General features: G+C 46.3%; 1 protein-coding gene across 6 annotated transcripts in view; it reads right to left on the minus strand.

Moving 5' to 3' along the window:
* LOC119971823 (deformed epidermal autoregulatory factor 1 homolog) overlaps positions 1 to 17,500 on the minus strand; it is a 126,123-nt gene that overhangs the window by 65,148 nt on the left and 43,475 nt on the right. For all 6 annotated transcript variants that reach the window (XR_005461920.1, XR_005461921.1, XM_038808016.1 and 3 more), the window contains 2 exons: positions 15,526 to 15,665; positions 5,606 to 5,671 (listed from right to left, as the gene is read on the minus strand). Coding sequence is in view for 4 of the 6 variants with exons in the window: in XM_038808016.1 (XP_038663944.1) it covers positions 5,606 to 5,671; positions 15,526 to 15,665 (206 nt within the window). In the remaining 2 variants the exon portion in view is untranslated. The remainder of the gene's footprint in view (positions 1 to 5,605; positions 5,672 to 15,525; positions 15,666 to 17,500) is intronic.

Here is a 17,500-nt window from a genome sequence, read left to right on the forward strand (position 1 = left end):
GGAGAGCCGTGTGAGAATGACTTTTGCAGATGAGGGCCCTGAGATGACTGAGGTTCAAAGGATTGGACCCACAGCTCGATCAAGTTCATCGGCACTGGTCGCTAATATTTGGGATAATTTGGAAGAATAATTATTTTATTGTGTTTGTGAATAAATTTGGGTTGAATCGTAAATCTGTCTGTCCTTTGTTCATCTCGTAAATAAGGCCACCTGGGTAAAACATTTTCATAATAAACTGGTCAAAGTGTCTGGTAATTTACAGACAACACAGGTTCCAAGACCCCAGACTTCACAAGTTGCTCGAAGTCACCCTCCACCTTTGGCATATTAGTATATGGAACAGACCTTGCCTTCAAGCATTTTGCTTGGCTTCCTTCTTGAGGGCAGAGATTAGTATTTAGCATTTAATTTTACAGTAAAAATCTAGAACCAGGAACCATATAGTTTTTAAAATAAATTTAGAGTACCCAATTAATTTTTTCCAATTAAGGGGCAATTTAGCGTGACCAATCCACCTACCCTGCACATCTTTGGGTTGTGGGGGCGAAACCCACACAAACACGGGGAGAATGTGCAAACACCACATAGCTGTTCAATCTGTTCTGCAGGCAGATTATCATTATTCACGTACACCTAGCCCTTTAGTTCTACATAGCATGTGTTGCACAGGGTCAAAGGTTTTCCTTTTGTGACATGGCTCTCTGGTGGACAGAATAATCCTAAGAAACAGAACCAGGCTGTTCAGGGTGGGGGGGGGGTTAGGAAGCAGTTCTTCACACAAAGGCTAGTGGAATCTGGAACTATCTCCTCCAAAAAGCTGAAGCAGGAGGATCAATTCAAAATTACAACTTTGAGGCGATGAATAATCTCTTCCTGATCCCAATCCATTCTCCCTGGAGACAGCCTTATTTGCAGAGTATGGATTGGACGAATCACGTTACCATCTTGCGACTCTAGCAAGACTTTAGATCTTCTTAAGTTGTAAAAGTCACAGGTATTGTGACGATTTCCTCACTCTCCTGGGGCGAAATTCTCCGACCCCCAGCAGGGTCGGAGAATCGCCTGGGGGCGCCTAAAATCCCGACCCGCCTTGGCAGAGATTCTCCGCCACCCGGGAAGTGGCGGCGGCGGAATCTTGCTACTCCGATCGGAGAGGCCCTTTGCGGCGATTCTCCGGCCCGAATGGGCCGAAGTCCCGCCGCTGGCCTCTCCCGCCGCCGAGGTTTAAACCACCTCTGGAACGGCGGGCTCAGCGGCACGAGCAGGCCCCCGGGGTCCTGGGGGGGCGGGGGGCGATCGAACCCCGGGGAGTGCCCCCACGGTGGCCTGGCCCGCGATCGGGGCTCCCCGCTCAGACTCCGGGCTAGTGCCCTGGCTGCTCTATTTTCTTCCGCGGCCGCCACGGCCTCCGCCATGGCGGAAGCGGAAGAGAACCCCACATCGCGCATGCGCCGGCAGTGACGTCAGCAGCCAGCTGCCGCTGACGTCACTGCGGGCGCATGTGTGGACCAGCGAAAGCCTTTCGGCCAGCCCGCTGCCGGGGGAGCCGGTTTTTTGCGCCGGTCTTCTGGTGGCAACCGCTCCGGCGCGGGGCTGGCCCCCAAAGGTGGGGAGAATTCCCCACCTTTGGGGAGGCGCGACCCCTGAGTGGTTGGCGCCACTCCCCTACTCCGGGACCCTCCGTCACGCCGGGTAGGGGAGAATGCCGACCCTGATTTCCAAGTTCTGTCCCAGGCATTTTTAACAAAGACAGCCAGTTAATAAGCTCCGAATCCTTGTCCAATTCAGGGTGATGGTAGATTTCAGTGAAGGGTGGTGCATTCAGTGCAGCCTGTGGCTATGACTACCTTTACATTGGGGGTGCTATTGAGAGGCAAGCACGGGTGGTTGTGTCACAACGGAGGCGCCTTCAGTAAAGAAACCGCTGCCACTGCAAAAGGTACTGCATTAGTGGAGACATATCCAATCGCCATGAACTGACTGCAACCTTTTGCATTGTGAACCTGGCCAATTGTGAAACATAAGCATTGCGAATTACTGCTATAAACCAGAGGGGTACCAATATCTTGGGGGGGAGATATGCTAGTGCTCTTCGGGGGGGTTTAAACTAATTCAGCAGGGGGATGGGAACCTAAATTGTAGTCCCAGTGTACAGGATGTTGAGAGTAGTGAGGTCAGGGATAAGGTTAAAAGTTCGAAAGAGGGCACCGGCAAGCAAGATGCTGGTTTGAAGTGTGTCTACTTCAACGCCAGGAGCATCGGAATAAGGTGGGTGAGCTTGCAGCATGGGTTGGTACCTGGGATCTCGATGTTGTGGCGATTTCGGAGACATGGGTAGAGCAGGGACAGGAATGGTTGTTGCAGGTTCCAGGATTTAGATGTTTCTGTAAGAACAGAGAAGATGGTAAAAGAGGGGGGGGTGGCATTGTTAATCAAGGAAGGTATTACGGCGGCAGAAAGGACGTTTGAGGACTCGTCTACTGAGGTAGTATGGGCCGAGGTTAGGAACAGGAGAGGAGAGGTCACCCTGTTGGGAGTTGTCTATAGACCTCCAAATAGTTCCAGAGATGTAGAGGAAAGGATAGCAAAGATGATTCTCGACAGGAGCGAGAGTAACAGGGTAGTTGTTATGGGGGACTTTAACTTTCCAAATATTGACTGGAAATACTATAGTTCGAGTACTATAGATGGGTCAGTTTTTGTGCAGTGTGTGCAGGAGGGTTTTCTGACACAGTATGTAGGAACAAAAGAATGACTAGAGTAAGATTAGGGCCAATCAAGGATAGTAGTGGAAAGTTGTGTGTGGAATCAGAGCAGATAGGGGAAGCATTAAATGGATATTTTTTGTCAGTGTTTACACTGGAGAAAGACAATGTTGTCGAGGAGAATACTCAGGTACAGTCGACCAGGCTAGATGGGATTGGGGTTCACAAGGAGGAGGTGTTAGCAATTTTGGAAAGTGTAAAAATAGATAAGTCCCCTGGGCCAGATGGGATTTATCCTAGGATTCTCTGGGAAGCCAGGGAGGAGATTGCAGAGCCTTTGTCCTTGATCTTTATATTGTCTTTGTCGACAGGAATAGTGCCGGAAGACTGGAGGATAGCAAATGTTGTCCCCTTGTTCAAGAAGGGGAGTAGAGACAACCCTGGTAATTATAGACCTGTGAGCCTTACTTCGGTTGTGGGTAAAATGTTGGAAAAGGTTATAAGAGATAGGGTTTATAATCATCTTGAAAAGAACAAGTTGATTAGCGATACTCAACACGGTTTTGTGACGGGTAGGTCATGCCTCACAAACCTTATTGAGTTTTTTGAGAAGGTGACCAAACAGGTGGATCAGGGTAAAGCGGTTGATGTGGTGTATATGGATTTCAGTAAGGCGTTTGATAAGGTTCCCCACGGTCGGCTATTGCAGAAAATACAGAAGTATGGGATTGAAGGTGGTTTAGCGGTTTGGATCAGTAATTGGCTAGCTGAAAGAAGACAGAGGGTGGTGGTTGATGGCAAATGTTCATCCTGGAGTTCAGTTACTAGTGGTGTACCGCAAGGATCTGTTTTGGGGCCACTGCTGTTTGTCATTTTTATAAATGACCTGGAAGAGGGTGTAGAAGGATGGGTTAGTAAATTTGCAGATGACACGAAGGTCGGTGGAGTTGTGGATAGTGCTGAAGGATGTTATAGGTTACAGAGGGACATAGATAAGCTGCAGAGCTGGGCTGAGAGGTGGCAGATGGAGTTTAATGCGGAAAAGTATGAGGTGGTTCACTTTGGAAGGAGTAACAGGAATGCAGAGCACTGGGCTAATGGCAAGATTCTTGGTAGTGTAGATGAACAGAGAGATCTCGGCATCCAGGTACATAAATCTCTGAAAGTTGCCACCCAGGTTAATAGGGCTGTTAAGAAGGCATATGGTGTGCTAGCCTTTATCAGTAGGGGATTGAGTTTCGGAGCCACGAGGTCATTCTGCAGCTGTACAAAACTCTGGTGCGGCCGCACCTGGAGTACTGTGTGCAGTTCTGGTCACCACATTATAGGAAGGATGTGGAAGCTTTGGAAAGGGTTCAGAGGAGATTTACTAGGATGTTGCCTGGTATGGAGGGAAGGTCTTACGAGGAAAGGCTCAGGGACTTGAGGTTGTTTTCGTTAGAGAGGAGAAGGCTGAGAGGTGACTTAATATAGACATATAAGATAGTCAGAGGGTTAGATATGGTGGACAGTGAGAGTCTCTTTCCTCGGATGGTGATGACCAACACGAGGGGACATAACTTTAAATTGAGGGGTGGTAGATATAGGACAGATGTCAGAGGCAGTTTCTTTACTCAGAGAGTAGTAGGGGTGTGGAACGCCCTGCCTGCAACAGTAGTAGACTCGCCAAATTTAAGGGCATTTAAGTGGTCACTGGATAGACATATGGGTGAAAATGGAATAGTGTAGGTCAGATAGGCTTCAGATGGTTTCACGGGTCGGCGCAACATCGAGGGCCGAAGGGCCCATACTGCGCTGCAATGTTCTATGTTCTATGTTCTAAAATGATTGAAAGGCCTCAATTGAGGGCGGCATGTGGCGCAGTGGTTAGCACTGGGACTGCGGCTCTGAGGAGCCAGCTCCGAATCCCGGCCCTGGGTCACTGTCCGTGTGGAGTTTGCACATTCTCCCCATGTCCCGCGTGGGTTTCACCCCCACAACCCAAAGATGTGCAAGTTAGGTGGATTGGCCACACTAAATTGCCTCTTAATTGGGAACAAAAATAACAATTGGGTACTCTATTAAAAAAAAGACCTCAACTGTTTCGTAGCTTGGAACTCCTGCTATAAAGCCACCTCCAATTCGCCAGCGACGCCGGGAAATTAATCTCCATCTCTGAAAATGCCCATTAATAGAGGTCGTAACCTGAATTGCATGCACAAGGAAGCTGATTCCACAGAAAATTAGTCCAGAGGTGGGAAATGTCAGGGACCAACCCAACACACCGTGTTCTGAATTCCTAGGCTTCCCAAACTCCATGGGACTGAGTAAATTCCAGCATCTATCTCTGACTTGCATCGTGTTGTGGGCTTCACAGATGAGAGCTCGTAATTAGCATGTACATGTCTCTCTCTCTCAGCAACTTTCAGAGATAGTATAACATGGAAACCTGTATTCATACAATACATGTGTGAAATTGGATAGTCAGTAATTCTAAACATGATCATTTTTGAATTGAATTTTTTGAACAGTACAGCACAGAACAGGCCCTTCGGCCCTCGATGTTGTGCCGAGCAATGATCACCCCACTCAAACTCACGTATCCACCCTATACCCGTAACCCCGTAACCCAACAACTCCCCCTTAACCTTACTTTTTAGGACACTACGGGCAATTTAGCATGGCCAATCCACCTAACCCGCACATCTTTGGACTGTTGGAGGAAACCGGAGCACCCGGAGGAAACCCACGCACACACGGGGAGGACGTGCAGACTCCGCACAGACAGTGACCCAGCCGGGAACCGAACCTGGGACCCTGGAGCTGTGAAGCATTGATGCTAACCACTATGCTACCGTGCTGCCCCAACTATGCTACCGTGCTGCCCCATTATAAGCACTAATTCCTAACTGGTAACTTACCAAAGACATGTCATCACAGCAAGCAGCACAGGTGCAAGAGGCTGCATGGGGATTAAGGATGCCATCCTGAAAAATAGAACCACAGAAATATGAATACAGATAGTCACAGAATTGATCCTGGCCTGGGGAGAGATTAGAGGCTAACTATCACTGCATACATGCCACATGTTGCACTGAACCAAACTTATCATCTTCTTCATAAAATGAGATTATGCTCATAACAATTTCAGGCACTATTCAGTGAATTCTATTCCTCAATCTCTCTGTCCCACACCCTCCTTCCTCTTTTATGCCACTCCTTAAAATCTTTCCCTTGGATCATAATTTTGTTCACCTGTCCGAATACCTCACATGACTCGGTGTCAAATGTCATTTGATAACTCTCCACATTAATGCAAGTTGTTGTTAGTGTTATTGCATCCAAACTCACAGGAGTTACTCAAAGGGATTTAATTCACATCCACTAGTCTCCGAATGCCTGAAGAGTAGGTGAATCCAGTGTTTCCACATATCTCACAAAGAGTAAACAATGTAGATTCACATGGATAATGCCACGGATGAAACTAGAGCTATGAGCAGATACTGGGGGTACTTGGACTGTTTCCACTGGAGCAGTGAAGATTTACTCAAAGTTTCTAAAATTAGAAAAGGTTTTGATAAGAGTGAAGAGTGAAAGATGAACAAGGTCATGCCGATAGAGTCGTCCATGAGCACAGTATTTGTGAGAACTGGACAGTGGGAGGAGCAGTCACCTCCATGATGCAAGCATGCATTTTGAATCATGTGTTGCTTCTCACACACCAGGGGAAAAAAAATATTGGAACAGCTGCCAGTGTTCGTAGGTAGGTAGTGGGAACAGATAGAAGTGGTAGATCATATTGGAAGCAGTAACAGGGAAAACAGGATTCAGACCATCAGGAGTCAGATTGAACAATTGGGCTTCATAAAATGGGAAATGTAATATAACTGGTACTATACGAGGGCCCAATCAGGGTTCAGGGTTGGGACTAAGGCACAGAGTTCCAAGTCAAAAGCAGTTAGTGGGATATTGTAGCCATTTATAAATGTTTTTATTCTCCATTTTCCTTCAAAGTTTACACCCCACCCACAACAGTAAACGGTAACAAATACAGAATCAATCCCCTTAACAATAACAACAATCCCATCCTCCCACCACCCCAAACAACGGCCCAACTGTCAATATATGCATCCAATAATACAAACCCTCCCACGGTCGAAACAAAAAACAAAGGAGAAGAAGAAAAAAGGAGTCTAGGTGACCATAGATTCCACCCCCCCCCCCCCCCCCCCCCCCCACCCACACTCAACGCCGTCCAACATCTGAAAGAGTGCCGTACATGATACCCAAGAGTTGTAAACCCCCCCTCCCCCCAACTCCTCCCGTCCACTGCCTCTTGTAAAACTCCTTCCCCACAACCTCGGTTCCTTCCCCCCAACTTTCCACCCCGGCTAGACCACTTGGACCCTGTTCTGCCAGGCTCCGATGGCCGCAGCCCCTCCCCCCACCTCACTCCCGTTCACTGGCCGGCTTAAACCGGCCAGCGTGGAGGCCCCCGCCTGGGTCCCTTTCCCCCTTGCCCGGCCCTAGGAAAGCCCAGAAATCCCCTTTTAGCACACAGACTCCGTATCCACCTACGCCCCAAAGAGCCCTCACTTTGAGTGAAAGTCCAATCACTTCCCTTGTCCAAGTATATACAACACCGGCTCCTTTAGCCCATACACCCGCACGCAGTGAAACAAACAAAACAAAAAGAAGAAAATACAGTCATGAGGTTACATCGGCAGATGGCTATTTCTCAATTTCTCAGTTCTGCCACAGTCCTTCTGCCTTCGCAAACTCCACTTCTGCTTCCACCGTTCCAAAATAAAATTCCTTGAGCTTGTAAGTCACCCTCAGCTTCGCTGGATATACAGTGCCGCACTACACCTTGCTAATGTACAGTGCCCTCTTCACCCGGTTGAAAGCAGCCCCCCTCCTCGCCAGCTCCACCGTAAAGTCCTGGTATACAGGTATACCAGCTCCAGCCCACTGCACCACCCGCTTCTGCTTGGCCCAGCACAGGACCTTCTCCTTCACACTTACCTACGGAAGCACAGAGTCACTACCCTTGGCGGCTCACTCGCCTTTGGTACAGGCCTCCACGACCGATGAGCCCGATCCAGTTCATATCGGGAGGGATCCTCCCCCTCCCCCAATAGTTTCACCAGCATCGCAGCAAAATACTCAGTCGGCCTCCTCAGCCCTTCAACTCCTTCGAGCAGCCCCACAATCCTCAAATTATGTCACCTGGATCTGTTTTCCAGGTCTTCCATTTTTCCTCGTAGATCCTTGTTAATCTCCATCACCTTCCGCATCTCCTTCCCCATCAAGGTAAATGCTGCAATAATGTCTCCTCCGCTTCCTTCAGCCCTTCCCCTTGATTCCGCACCTCCGCCACTGCGCTCGCCACCACCGTCGTCACCGGGGAAATCGCATCTTCCACCAGCACACTCAAAACCTCCCTCATCTCCTTCCTCATTGTCTCCATGTATTTAGAAAACTGCCTTTCGAATTCCGCAGCCATCACCTTAGTTATTTCTTTAGCCTTAAGCAATGCGGCCTCCCCTGGTGCTCCAGCCTCCATTTTCCTTGGTGACCCTGCGGTGACCTTTCTACTCCCCAACGGACTTTCAGCTGTTTTCACAGCTGTTCTTTCACTGGTCCTTGACATATCCCTTCCCTGTGCTTTCTCCTGGCCTTCTCCACCTTCGCTGCCCCTAGGACCGGGCGTCAATCCCCGACAATGCCGTTCCCGAGCAGGAGCCCTCCAACGCGCGACTGCCTCCCGCCCGCCGTCACCGGAAGTCTATTGTAGCCATTTAAAATGGGCATCTGCAAAGGACTATGGGAATTATGGTCAATTTGGGACACAGACAGGTACACAGCCTCTGTGTATTGTGCAAAGAAACCAGACCTGGAAAGAAATCCCAGTTATTAAAGATCGATCACCATTTTCCTCAATATGATAGCATTTGCATTAAGGACCATCAACGATAGCAGACTAACCGGCGCCATCCCCCTTATTTGGAAAGGCCTACGTGCCTGGGACAATGATAGCTTGGACCTGCCCAGCCATCGAGGCATCCACCCCCTAATTGGTTAAGATGGATGAAGGTGATCAAAACCCTATCGATCCATTGGACCTTGAGTAAGAACCGCCCAAAAGGGCACAAGAGAGACGGAAAGCCCTGCGCACTAGGGATAGGCCTCTTTTGGGACTGGTCTGTGCGCGACCAACTGTAGCAAAACAACCAAGTTCAAGGACCCGTGACCATTCCTGAAGGACGAGCCCAGCTGAGACGAACCCAACAACTTCCAACCGACCACGTGGACCCGGATAAAGGCCTTGTCTCACACAGTGCTGGTCACTCGAAGTTCAGTAAAGGGCATCTTAGTTGTTCGGTGTCGTTTAGTACGGAGCCGTGTGTATTATTGCATAGAGATACAAGTCCTGTGTTATTAATAAACTGTGTTTTGAGCTCACATACTGGCTGTGTGGTCCTTTGGTCAATATAAGAAACAGCTTGTGGTTCACCTAAAAGGTAAAGACAAAGGCAACAATCTTAAAGTGTATGGGGAGTGAGCAGGAGAGCAAAGTTAGACTAGATGGAAATATTATGGGATATAGGGAGTGAGCAAGGGAATGGTAAGGGCAGCACAGTAGCACAGTGGTTTGCACTGTTGTTTCACAGTGCCAGGGACTCGGATTCGATTCCCAGCTTGAGTCACTGTCTGTGTGGAGTCTGCACGTTGTCCCCGTGTCTATGTGGATTTCCTCTTGATGCTCCGGTTTCCTCCCACAAGTCCCAAATAGGTGAACTGGACATTCTGAATGATCCCTCAGTGTACCCGTACGGGCGCCGTAGTGTGGTGACTGGGGGATTTTCACAGTAATCTCATTACAGTGTTAATGTAAAACTAATAAAGATTATTATTATAGGATTAGACTGGGTGGGATATGAAAGAGTATGGGGAGCATGCAGGAGAAGTGGGATATGAACAGGTTACTGAGTTGGATGATCACATGATCATAATTAATGGTGGGGCAGGCCCAAAGAGCCGAATGGGCTACTTCTGCTCCTATTTTCTATGTTTCTATTAAAGAACATCACTCTAGCATCTGCTCGGTCCAAGATCACAAGAAACTGCAGAGTATGGTGAACTCAGCCCAATGCATCATACAAGCTTGCCACCCTCACGTTGATTCTGTATACACCTCCCGCTGCCTCAGGAAGGCAGACAGCGTTATTAGAGACCCCTCTCACCCAGACTTTGCCTTCTTTCAGACCCTTCCATCAGGCAGAAGGTACAGAAGTCTGAAGACCCGCACATCCAGACATAGGAACAGCTTCTTTTCCACAGCTACAAGACTACTTAACGACTCCCCCTTGGACTGATCTGTTTCCTGTAAGAAAATTATTCATGACGCCCTAAGCTGCTCTTGCTCATGTATTTGCTTTGATTGGTCCCTTGTTCCACACTGTAACCAATCACTGTTTGTCAATGTACTCTGTTGATTATTCTTTTTGTCTACTATGTACGTACTGTGTACGTTCCCTTGGCCGCAGAAAAATACTTTTCACTGTACTTCGGTACATGTGACAATAAATCAAATCAAATCAATCTATGGGGCCAATTTCCCATTGTTACAGGGGAGTATTATTCATATTAAATCACTGCATTCTTTGATATTCAGCATAATTTGTTTGAAACGTAAGATAGACAGAAGTAAAGAAAAAGCTATGGTTATGTGCAAGGTGTAAAGTGGCCACTGTGTCAATCTGCTGCAATGGAAAGTAGTGCAACAGCATCCAGACATCCCAGGAATATCAGCAGCTCAGAGATTGTTCAGCCTAAATGGTGATTTTGAACATATTCCAAGATTGAAATAAATATTTAGAGTGATGCGATTTAGCTCCCAGAACAATTTGTCCTGTACTGATTCTGAGTCAATGCTGTGTTCCTAATGTAGCATTTAATATTCTCCCTGTGGTATGTTACAAGGGTAATTGTCAGAGGTCAAAACACTGTAGATGATTCAAAAGTGCGAACAAATATGTTGCACTTAATGTGGATGATCTTCAATTACCGTTGCATCATAGTCAAGAGCAGCAGAAGTGTTAAACAATTCCCACATTGTGATAAGGTACCTACATAGTTTAATAAATGCAAAACTGTAAGTTTGTAGATTTTAAACCATTACCGACCGATGGATATAACAGTTTGCAATAATTAGCTCATAGAAAAGTCAGCTCAGAAAACAGAACGCAATTTGATACAAATTGACTGCTGCGTTTCCTACATTATAACAGCAACTATGCTTCAAAAGTACTTAATTGGTTGTAAAGTGCTTTGGGATCCTTGAGAAGTCACTATATAAAAACATTTTTTTTCTTTCATCCTTTTTATAAAAGCCAGCACAACTCATACATTTGCTTCTTCACGTTATTCCCCACACTGACTGGTGTTTACTCAATTCTCTGTAGCATGGTTAGGCGAAAAAGTTCACAGTACTACTTGGTCTCCTTCCTGCTATTCTATTCCTGTACCCATTTCTCTACTCTTCAACTAGAGTACTCTCTTAATTCTCTTTTATTTCAATCTTGTCTGCCTGTTTACCCTTCTAACCAGCTGTGGCTGTGTACAGCACTCTGGTCTCTGAGTCACATATTTCTGTGTTTAAATCCCATTCTGGAGACTTGAGTGCATTATTTGAGCTGCACTGTCAGAGATGCTATCCTTCAGATGAGTCATTAAAGCAAAGATCCATCTGCCCTCTCTAAAGAAAGTAAAATATCCTGTGCGATTATGCAGGAGAGACATTCTGGTCATTAGTTATGCCTCAACCAATATCACTAAAATGGATTATCAGATCATACAACACAACGTTGTTTATGAGACCTTGTTGTATGCAAATTTCTCTAAATGAATAGGGAACTACAAGCCGGTGAGCCTTACGTCAGTGGTAGGGAAATTACTGGAGAGAATTCTTCGAGACAGGATCTACTCCCATTTGGAAGCAAGTGGACGTATTAGCAAGAGCAGCACAGTTTTGTGAAGGGGAGGTTGTGTCTCACTAACTTGATAGAGATTTTCAAGGAGGTCACAAAGAGGATTGATGCAGGTAGGGCAGTGGATGTTGTCAATATGGACTTCAGTAAGGCCTTTGACAAGGTCCTTCATGGTAGACTGGTACAAAAGGTGAAGTTACACGGGATCAGAGGTGAGCTGGTAAGATGGATACAGAACTGGCTAGGTCATAGACGGCAGAACATAGAACATAGAACATAGAACGATACAGCGCAGTACAGGCCCTTCGGCCCACGATGTTGCACCGACATGGGAAGTCAAAAACTAAAGGCCATCTAACCTACACTATGCCATTATCATCCATATGCTTATCCAATAAACTTTTAAATGCCCTCAATGTTGGCGAGTTCACTACTGTTGCAGGTAGGGCATTCCACGGCCTCACCACTCTTTGCGTAAAAAACCTACCTCTGACCTCTGTCCTATATCTATTACCCCTCAATTTATGGCTATGTCCCCTCGTGCTAGCCACCTCCATCCGCGGGAGAAGGCTCTCACTGTCCACCCTATCTAACCCTCTGATCATTTTGTATGCCTCTTAACCTTCTTCTCTCTAACGAAAACAACCTCAAGTCCATCAGCATTTCCTCATAAGATTTTCCCTCCATACCAGGCAACATCCTGGAAAATCTCCTCTGCACCCGTTCCAAAGCTTCCACGTCCTTCCTATAATGAGGCGACCAGAACTGTACGCAATACTCCAAATGCGGCCGTACCAGAGTTTTGTACAGCTGCAACATGACCTCATGGCTCCGGAACTCAATCCCTCTACCAATAAAGGTCAACACACCATAGGCCTTCTTCACAACCCTATCAACCTGGGTGGCAACTTTCAGGGATCTATGTACATGGACACCGAGATCCCTCTGTTCATCCACACTGCCAAGAACTTTACCATTAGCCAAATATTCCGCATTCCTGTTATTCTTTCCAGAGAGTAGCAATGGAAGGGTGCTTTTCTGATTGGAGGGCTGTGACTAGTGGTTCAGTGCTAGGACCTTTGTTGTTCGCAGTATATATAAATGATTTGGAGGAAAATGTAACTGGTCTGATTAGTAAGTCTGCAGATGACACAAAGGTCGGTGGAATTGCGAATAGCGATGAGGACTGTCAGAAGATACTCAGGATTTAGATTGTTTGGAGACTTGGGCGGAGAAATGGCAGACGGAGTTTATTCCAGACAAATGTGAGGTAATGCATTTTGGAAGGTCTAATACAGGTAGGGAATATACAGCGAATGGTATAACTCTCAAGAGTATTGACAGTCACAGAGATCTAGGTGTACAGGTCCACAGGTCAATGAAAGGGGCAACACAGGTGGAGAAGGTAGTCAAGAAGGCATACTTGCCTTCATTGGCCGGGGCATTGAGTATAAAAATTGGCAAGTCATGTTGCAACTATCCAGAACCTTAGTTAGGCCACACTTGGAGTGTAGTGTTCAATTCTGGTCGCCACACTACCAGAAGGATGTGGAGGCTTTAGAGAGGGTGCAGAAGAGATTTACCAGGATGTTGCCTGGTATGGAGGGTATTAGCTATGAGGAGAGGTTGAATAAACTTGGATTGTTCTCACTGGAACGAAGGAGGTTGAGGGGCGACCTGATAGAGGTCTACAAAATTATGAGGGGCATAGACAGAGTGGATAGTCAAGAGACTTTTCCCCAGGGTAGAGGGGTCAATTACTAGGGGGCATAGGTTTAAGGTGCGAGGGGCAAGGTTTAGAGGAGATGTATGAGGCAAGTATTTTACACAGAGGGTAGTGGGTGCCTGGAACTTGCTGTCGGAGGAGATGGTGGAAGCAGGGACAGAAGTGACGTTTAAGGGTCATCTTGACAAATACATGAATAGGATGGGAATAGAGAGATACAGACCCCAGAAGTGCAGAAGATTTTAGTTTAGACGGGCAGCATGGTCGGCGCAGGCTTGGAGTGCCGAAAAGCCTGTTCCTGTGCTGGAGTTTTCTTTGTTCTTTGAATAGTTACCAAGATTAAACATATTTTAACAGGCTACAAAACACTTTGTGGACATCCATTGCCCCTTTTCAAATAGTGGCCATCCAATTGAGAGGTTAGAGAGGGCCTTGATTTACTATCTCATCCAAAGGATGGCATCACCAACAAATCAGCACTCCTTCAGTATTGCCCCTCCAACAGTGCAGTGCTCCCTTAGTAATGACTCTTCAACAGTGCAGCGTTCCCTTGGTACTGCCATTCCTACAGGGTAACACTCCCTCAGTACTAATATTCTGATAGTGCAGCACTCTTAGTACTGCCTTTATGCTCCCTCAATACTGCCACTCTGACAAAAAAGTGCTCTCTCAGTACTGCCCCCCACCAACAGTGCAGCACTCATGCAGTACTGTCTGTCCATCAATGCAGCCCTTCTTCAGTATCACCCCTTTGAGAGCGCTACTCTCCACCAATACAATCTTTTTATCCTCATTGCATACAGGAGTATTACCAAAGAGGTCTGCTAATGATTTATAACTATTTAACAAAGGGAAGAAGGATAAACCAAGAAGCTGCAGGCCAACCAGCCAAACATGACTGATGGGAAAGTTACTGGAAACCACTATCAGGGACAAAAAAAACTTTCATTTGGAAAGGCAAAATTATTTACGGAATCAGCTTTTCAGGTAGAATTTCCAGAACCTGATTCTGAGTGAAAACATCTCTACTTATCACCACTCTAATTCCTTTTTTAATTATGTAAAATCTATGAACTCTGGTTCAAACCATCTCCTAGTCTGAAAACATCCATTCAACACATTCCCTGTAGGAATGGCAGTACCAAGGGAACGCTGCACTGTTGGAGAGTCATTACTAAGGAAGCACTGCACTGTTGGGGAGGCAATACTGAGGGAGTGCTGATTTGTTGGTAGTTGGACCATTGATATACTTGAGGATCAAGATCTTGCAGGGCTACAAGATCTTGTAGTGTTAATGAGGTCAGTCCATAAGAGGGTCATTTAGGAGTCTGGTGATAGTGGGGAAGAAGCTGTTTTTGAGTCTGTTCGTACGTGTTCTCAGACTTCTGTATCTCCTGCCCGATGGAAGAAGTTGGAAGAGTGAGTAAGCCGGGTGGGAGGGATCTTTGATTATGCTGCCCGCTTTCCCCAGGCAGCGGGAGGTGTAGATGGAGTCAATGGATGGGAGGCAGGTTCATGTGATGGACTGGGCGGCGTTCACGACTCTCTGAAGTTTCTTGCGGTCCTGGGCTGAGCAGTTGCCATACCAGGCTGTGATGCAGCCTGATAGGATGCTTTCTGTGGTGCATCTATAAAAGTTGGTAAGGGTTAATGTGGACATGCCGAATTTCCTTAGTTTCCTGAGGAAGTATGTGCGCTATTGTGCTTTCTTGGTGATAGCGTCGACGTGAGTGGACAGGGACAGATTTTTGGAGATGTGCGCCCCTAGGAATTTGAAACTGACATGATAGACCAAATGATTTCCTTTCATGCTGTAAGTTTGTATAATTCTACAAAAGCATGTGCATTGTAAAATGTTTGTAAGTTTCAAGCTGCATATCACAAGCAACCAACATTAAAAAGCTGGCATTTTATCTCTCATCTTCTGTGTTGCTTATCAGTTGTGTATTCCCTTACTTTTGAACAATATCTAAACTGAACTTAACAAGAATAATACTGAACTCTATCCTGTCAACTGCTCATGATTCCGATTTACACAACAGTAAAATATATATAATATTCTAAAGCGGCAATGATTACAAAACTATTATCACTGACATTTACAATGATTATATCACCTTACTTGTATCAGGCACTGGAGGGGGCGCCCAGCATATCGAATGCTCCTTTTCCAGTCTTTGCTACTAGCACGTCCTGCCATGCCTTCAAACTCTGTGGGGGTGAACCAGTTGTCTCCTTGTTTAATGCAACGCCCCCGTCCTCCTGGAAATAAGACCACAGGTCATTTGCCCTTCCTTGTAAGCCTACATGTCTGGCCCAGTTATAAAAGATAAAGCTTAAAAGGAAATAAACTCAATATGAAAACTAATTTCATTTAGAAAAGCCAATTAAAGGTCTCCAACCTTATTGTAGCCATCTGAGATGGCCACCTGCAAAGGACCATGGGAATTATGGCCAGCCCAGGACTCAGACAAATACAGAGCTTATATGTATTTGAAACGCAGGTAACGACCTGGTCAAAACCTTCGCTCGTTTGCATTTTAATGGCCTGTTCCCCAGAACAATAGGACTTCAATCAAGAAACCGGTACAGCCACAGACTGATCAGCGCCACGCCCTTTACTCATAGAACTCAACTGCCAAGGTCAATGACCACAAAGGACCCGCCCAGCCACCAAGGCACCCGCCCCTTTATTGTCCGAAATCAAAGGCAGTGATCAGAGCCCTGTCGAACTATTGGGTCCAAGATCAAGGATCACCCCAAAGAGCACAAAATCCCAGAGGGATAAAAGGGGACACAGCCATGTGTTCTGCCTCTTTTGGACCCAGCCTGTGCCAGCTTCTTTTGGGATCGGCCTGTGCCCACACCAACTGCAGCATACCAATCAGACAGCCAAGTTCAAGACCAACGATCGCTACCTGACGGATGAGCCCAGCAGAGACAGAGCAACTTCTTCAAACCAGCCACGTGAGATCAAGATAAAAGGCCTTATCCATCTACACAGTGCCGGTCGCCCTGAAGTTACGTATAGGTTATTGTAGCTCATAGGTGTAGTTTAACTCGTAGTAGATATTGTGTTTTCATGTCAAAGTAATTCCTGTGTGTGTAAATAAACCATTTTTTGAACTGACTAACTGGTTGTGTGGTCATCTGACCGATATAAGGGAAAGGCTTGTGGTTCACCGAGATAAATAGAAATACCCACAGTATTGGCAACGCTGTTGGGACATAACATCATATTATAAATAGAGTTGCATTATTAAAAAAGGCAACATTATAATAAAATGCACTTTGGATAACAAATTTTCTTTATCATAACATCAAGTTTAGTGAACCTCACAGCTGCAGGTCAGAGCCAGGGAGGAAAGAATCAGGTGATAACAAATAGATTTTCCAAAAGGCTACATGGTTTGCTTTACCTTAGGGGTCATGAGGTTTCAGGTTTTCTCTTACAAAAGCAAGCAATTTAAACAAAACCTTTACAAAGAACTGGTTAATCTGGATTAATGTGTCCAATTCTGGGCACCATATTATAGGAAGGATGGCAAGGCCCTGGAAAGGATGCAGTAGAGATTGACTAGAATAGGACCAGTAATGAGGTGCTTCAGTTGAGTGGAGAGACTGCAAAAGTGAGAAAGATTTACCTGGCATCATGACTGAAGAACCCGTTTGGCTAAATGGATTATCCCCACCGAGGTCAATTCTCCCTATGCTGGCTTTCCTGGGCTGATTTCCTCACCCACTCCGGTTCTTCCGAGTCAGTTCTTCTCCCCACCACATCTCAACCAGGTTCATTGATCCAAATCAGTTTCATCCCCAAAGTCTGGTTATCTCCACCCAAACAGGTTGCTCTCTCAGTCAATTTCCCCACCCCCAAACCACGTCAGTTCCGAACGGAATGAAGCTCCATTCTTGCAGTACAGGACTGGTGGTGAACTGATCTAATACGAAGCCTGCACAAACATTAAGGCTACAATTTAGAAATATTCATTGTAGAAAAATAGCTAATTTTAGTTCTACTTTGGTAGAGACACAAATCATCAGATAGACCAGTCAGCTTGACCACTGTGGTGGGGAAGTTGCTGGAATCAAGGAGG

The sequence above is a fragment of the Scyliorhinus canicula genome, chromosome 9 (genome assembly GCF_902713615.1).
Source record: "Scyliorhinus canicula chromosome 9, sScyCan1.1, whole genome shotgun sequence".
Taxonomy (NCBI): domain Eukaryota; kingdom Metazoa; phylum Chordata; class Chondrichthyes; order Carcharhiniformes; family Scyliorhinidae; genus Scyliorhinus; species Scyliorhinus canicula.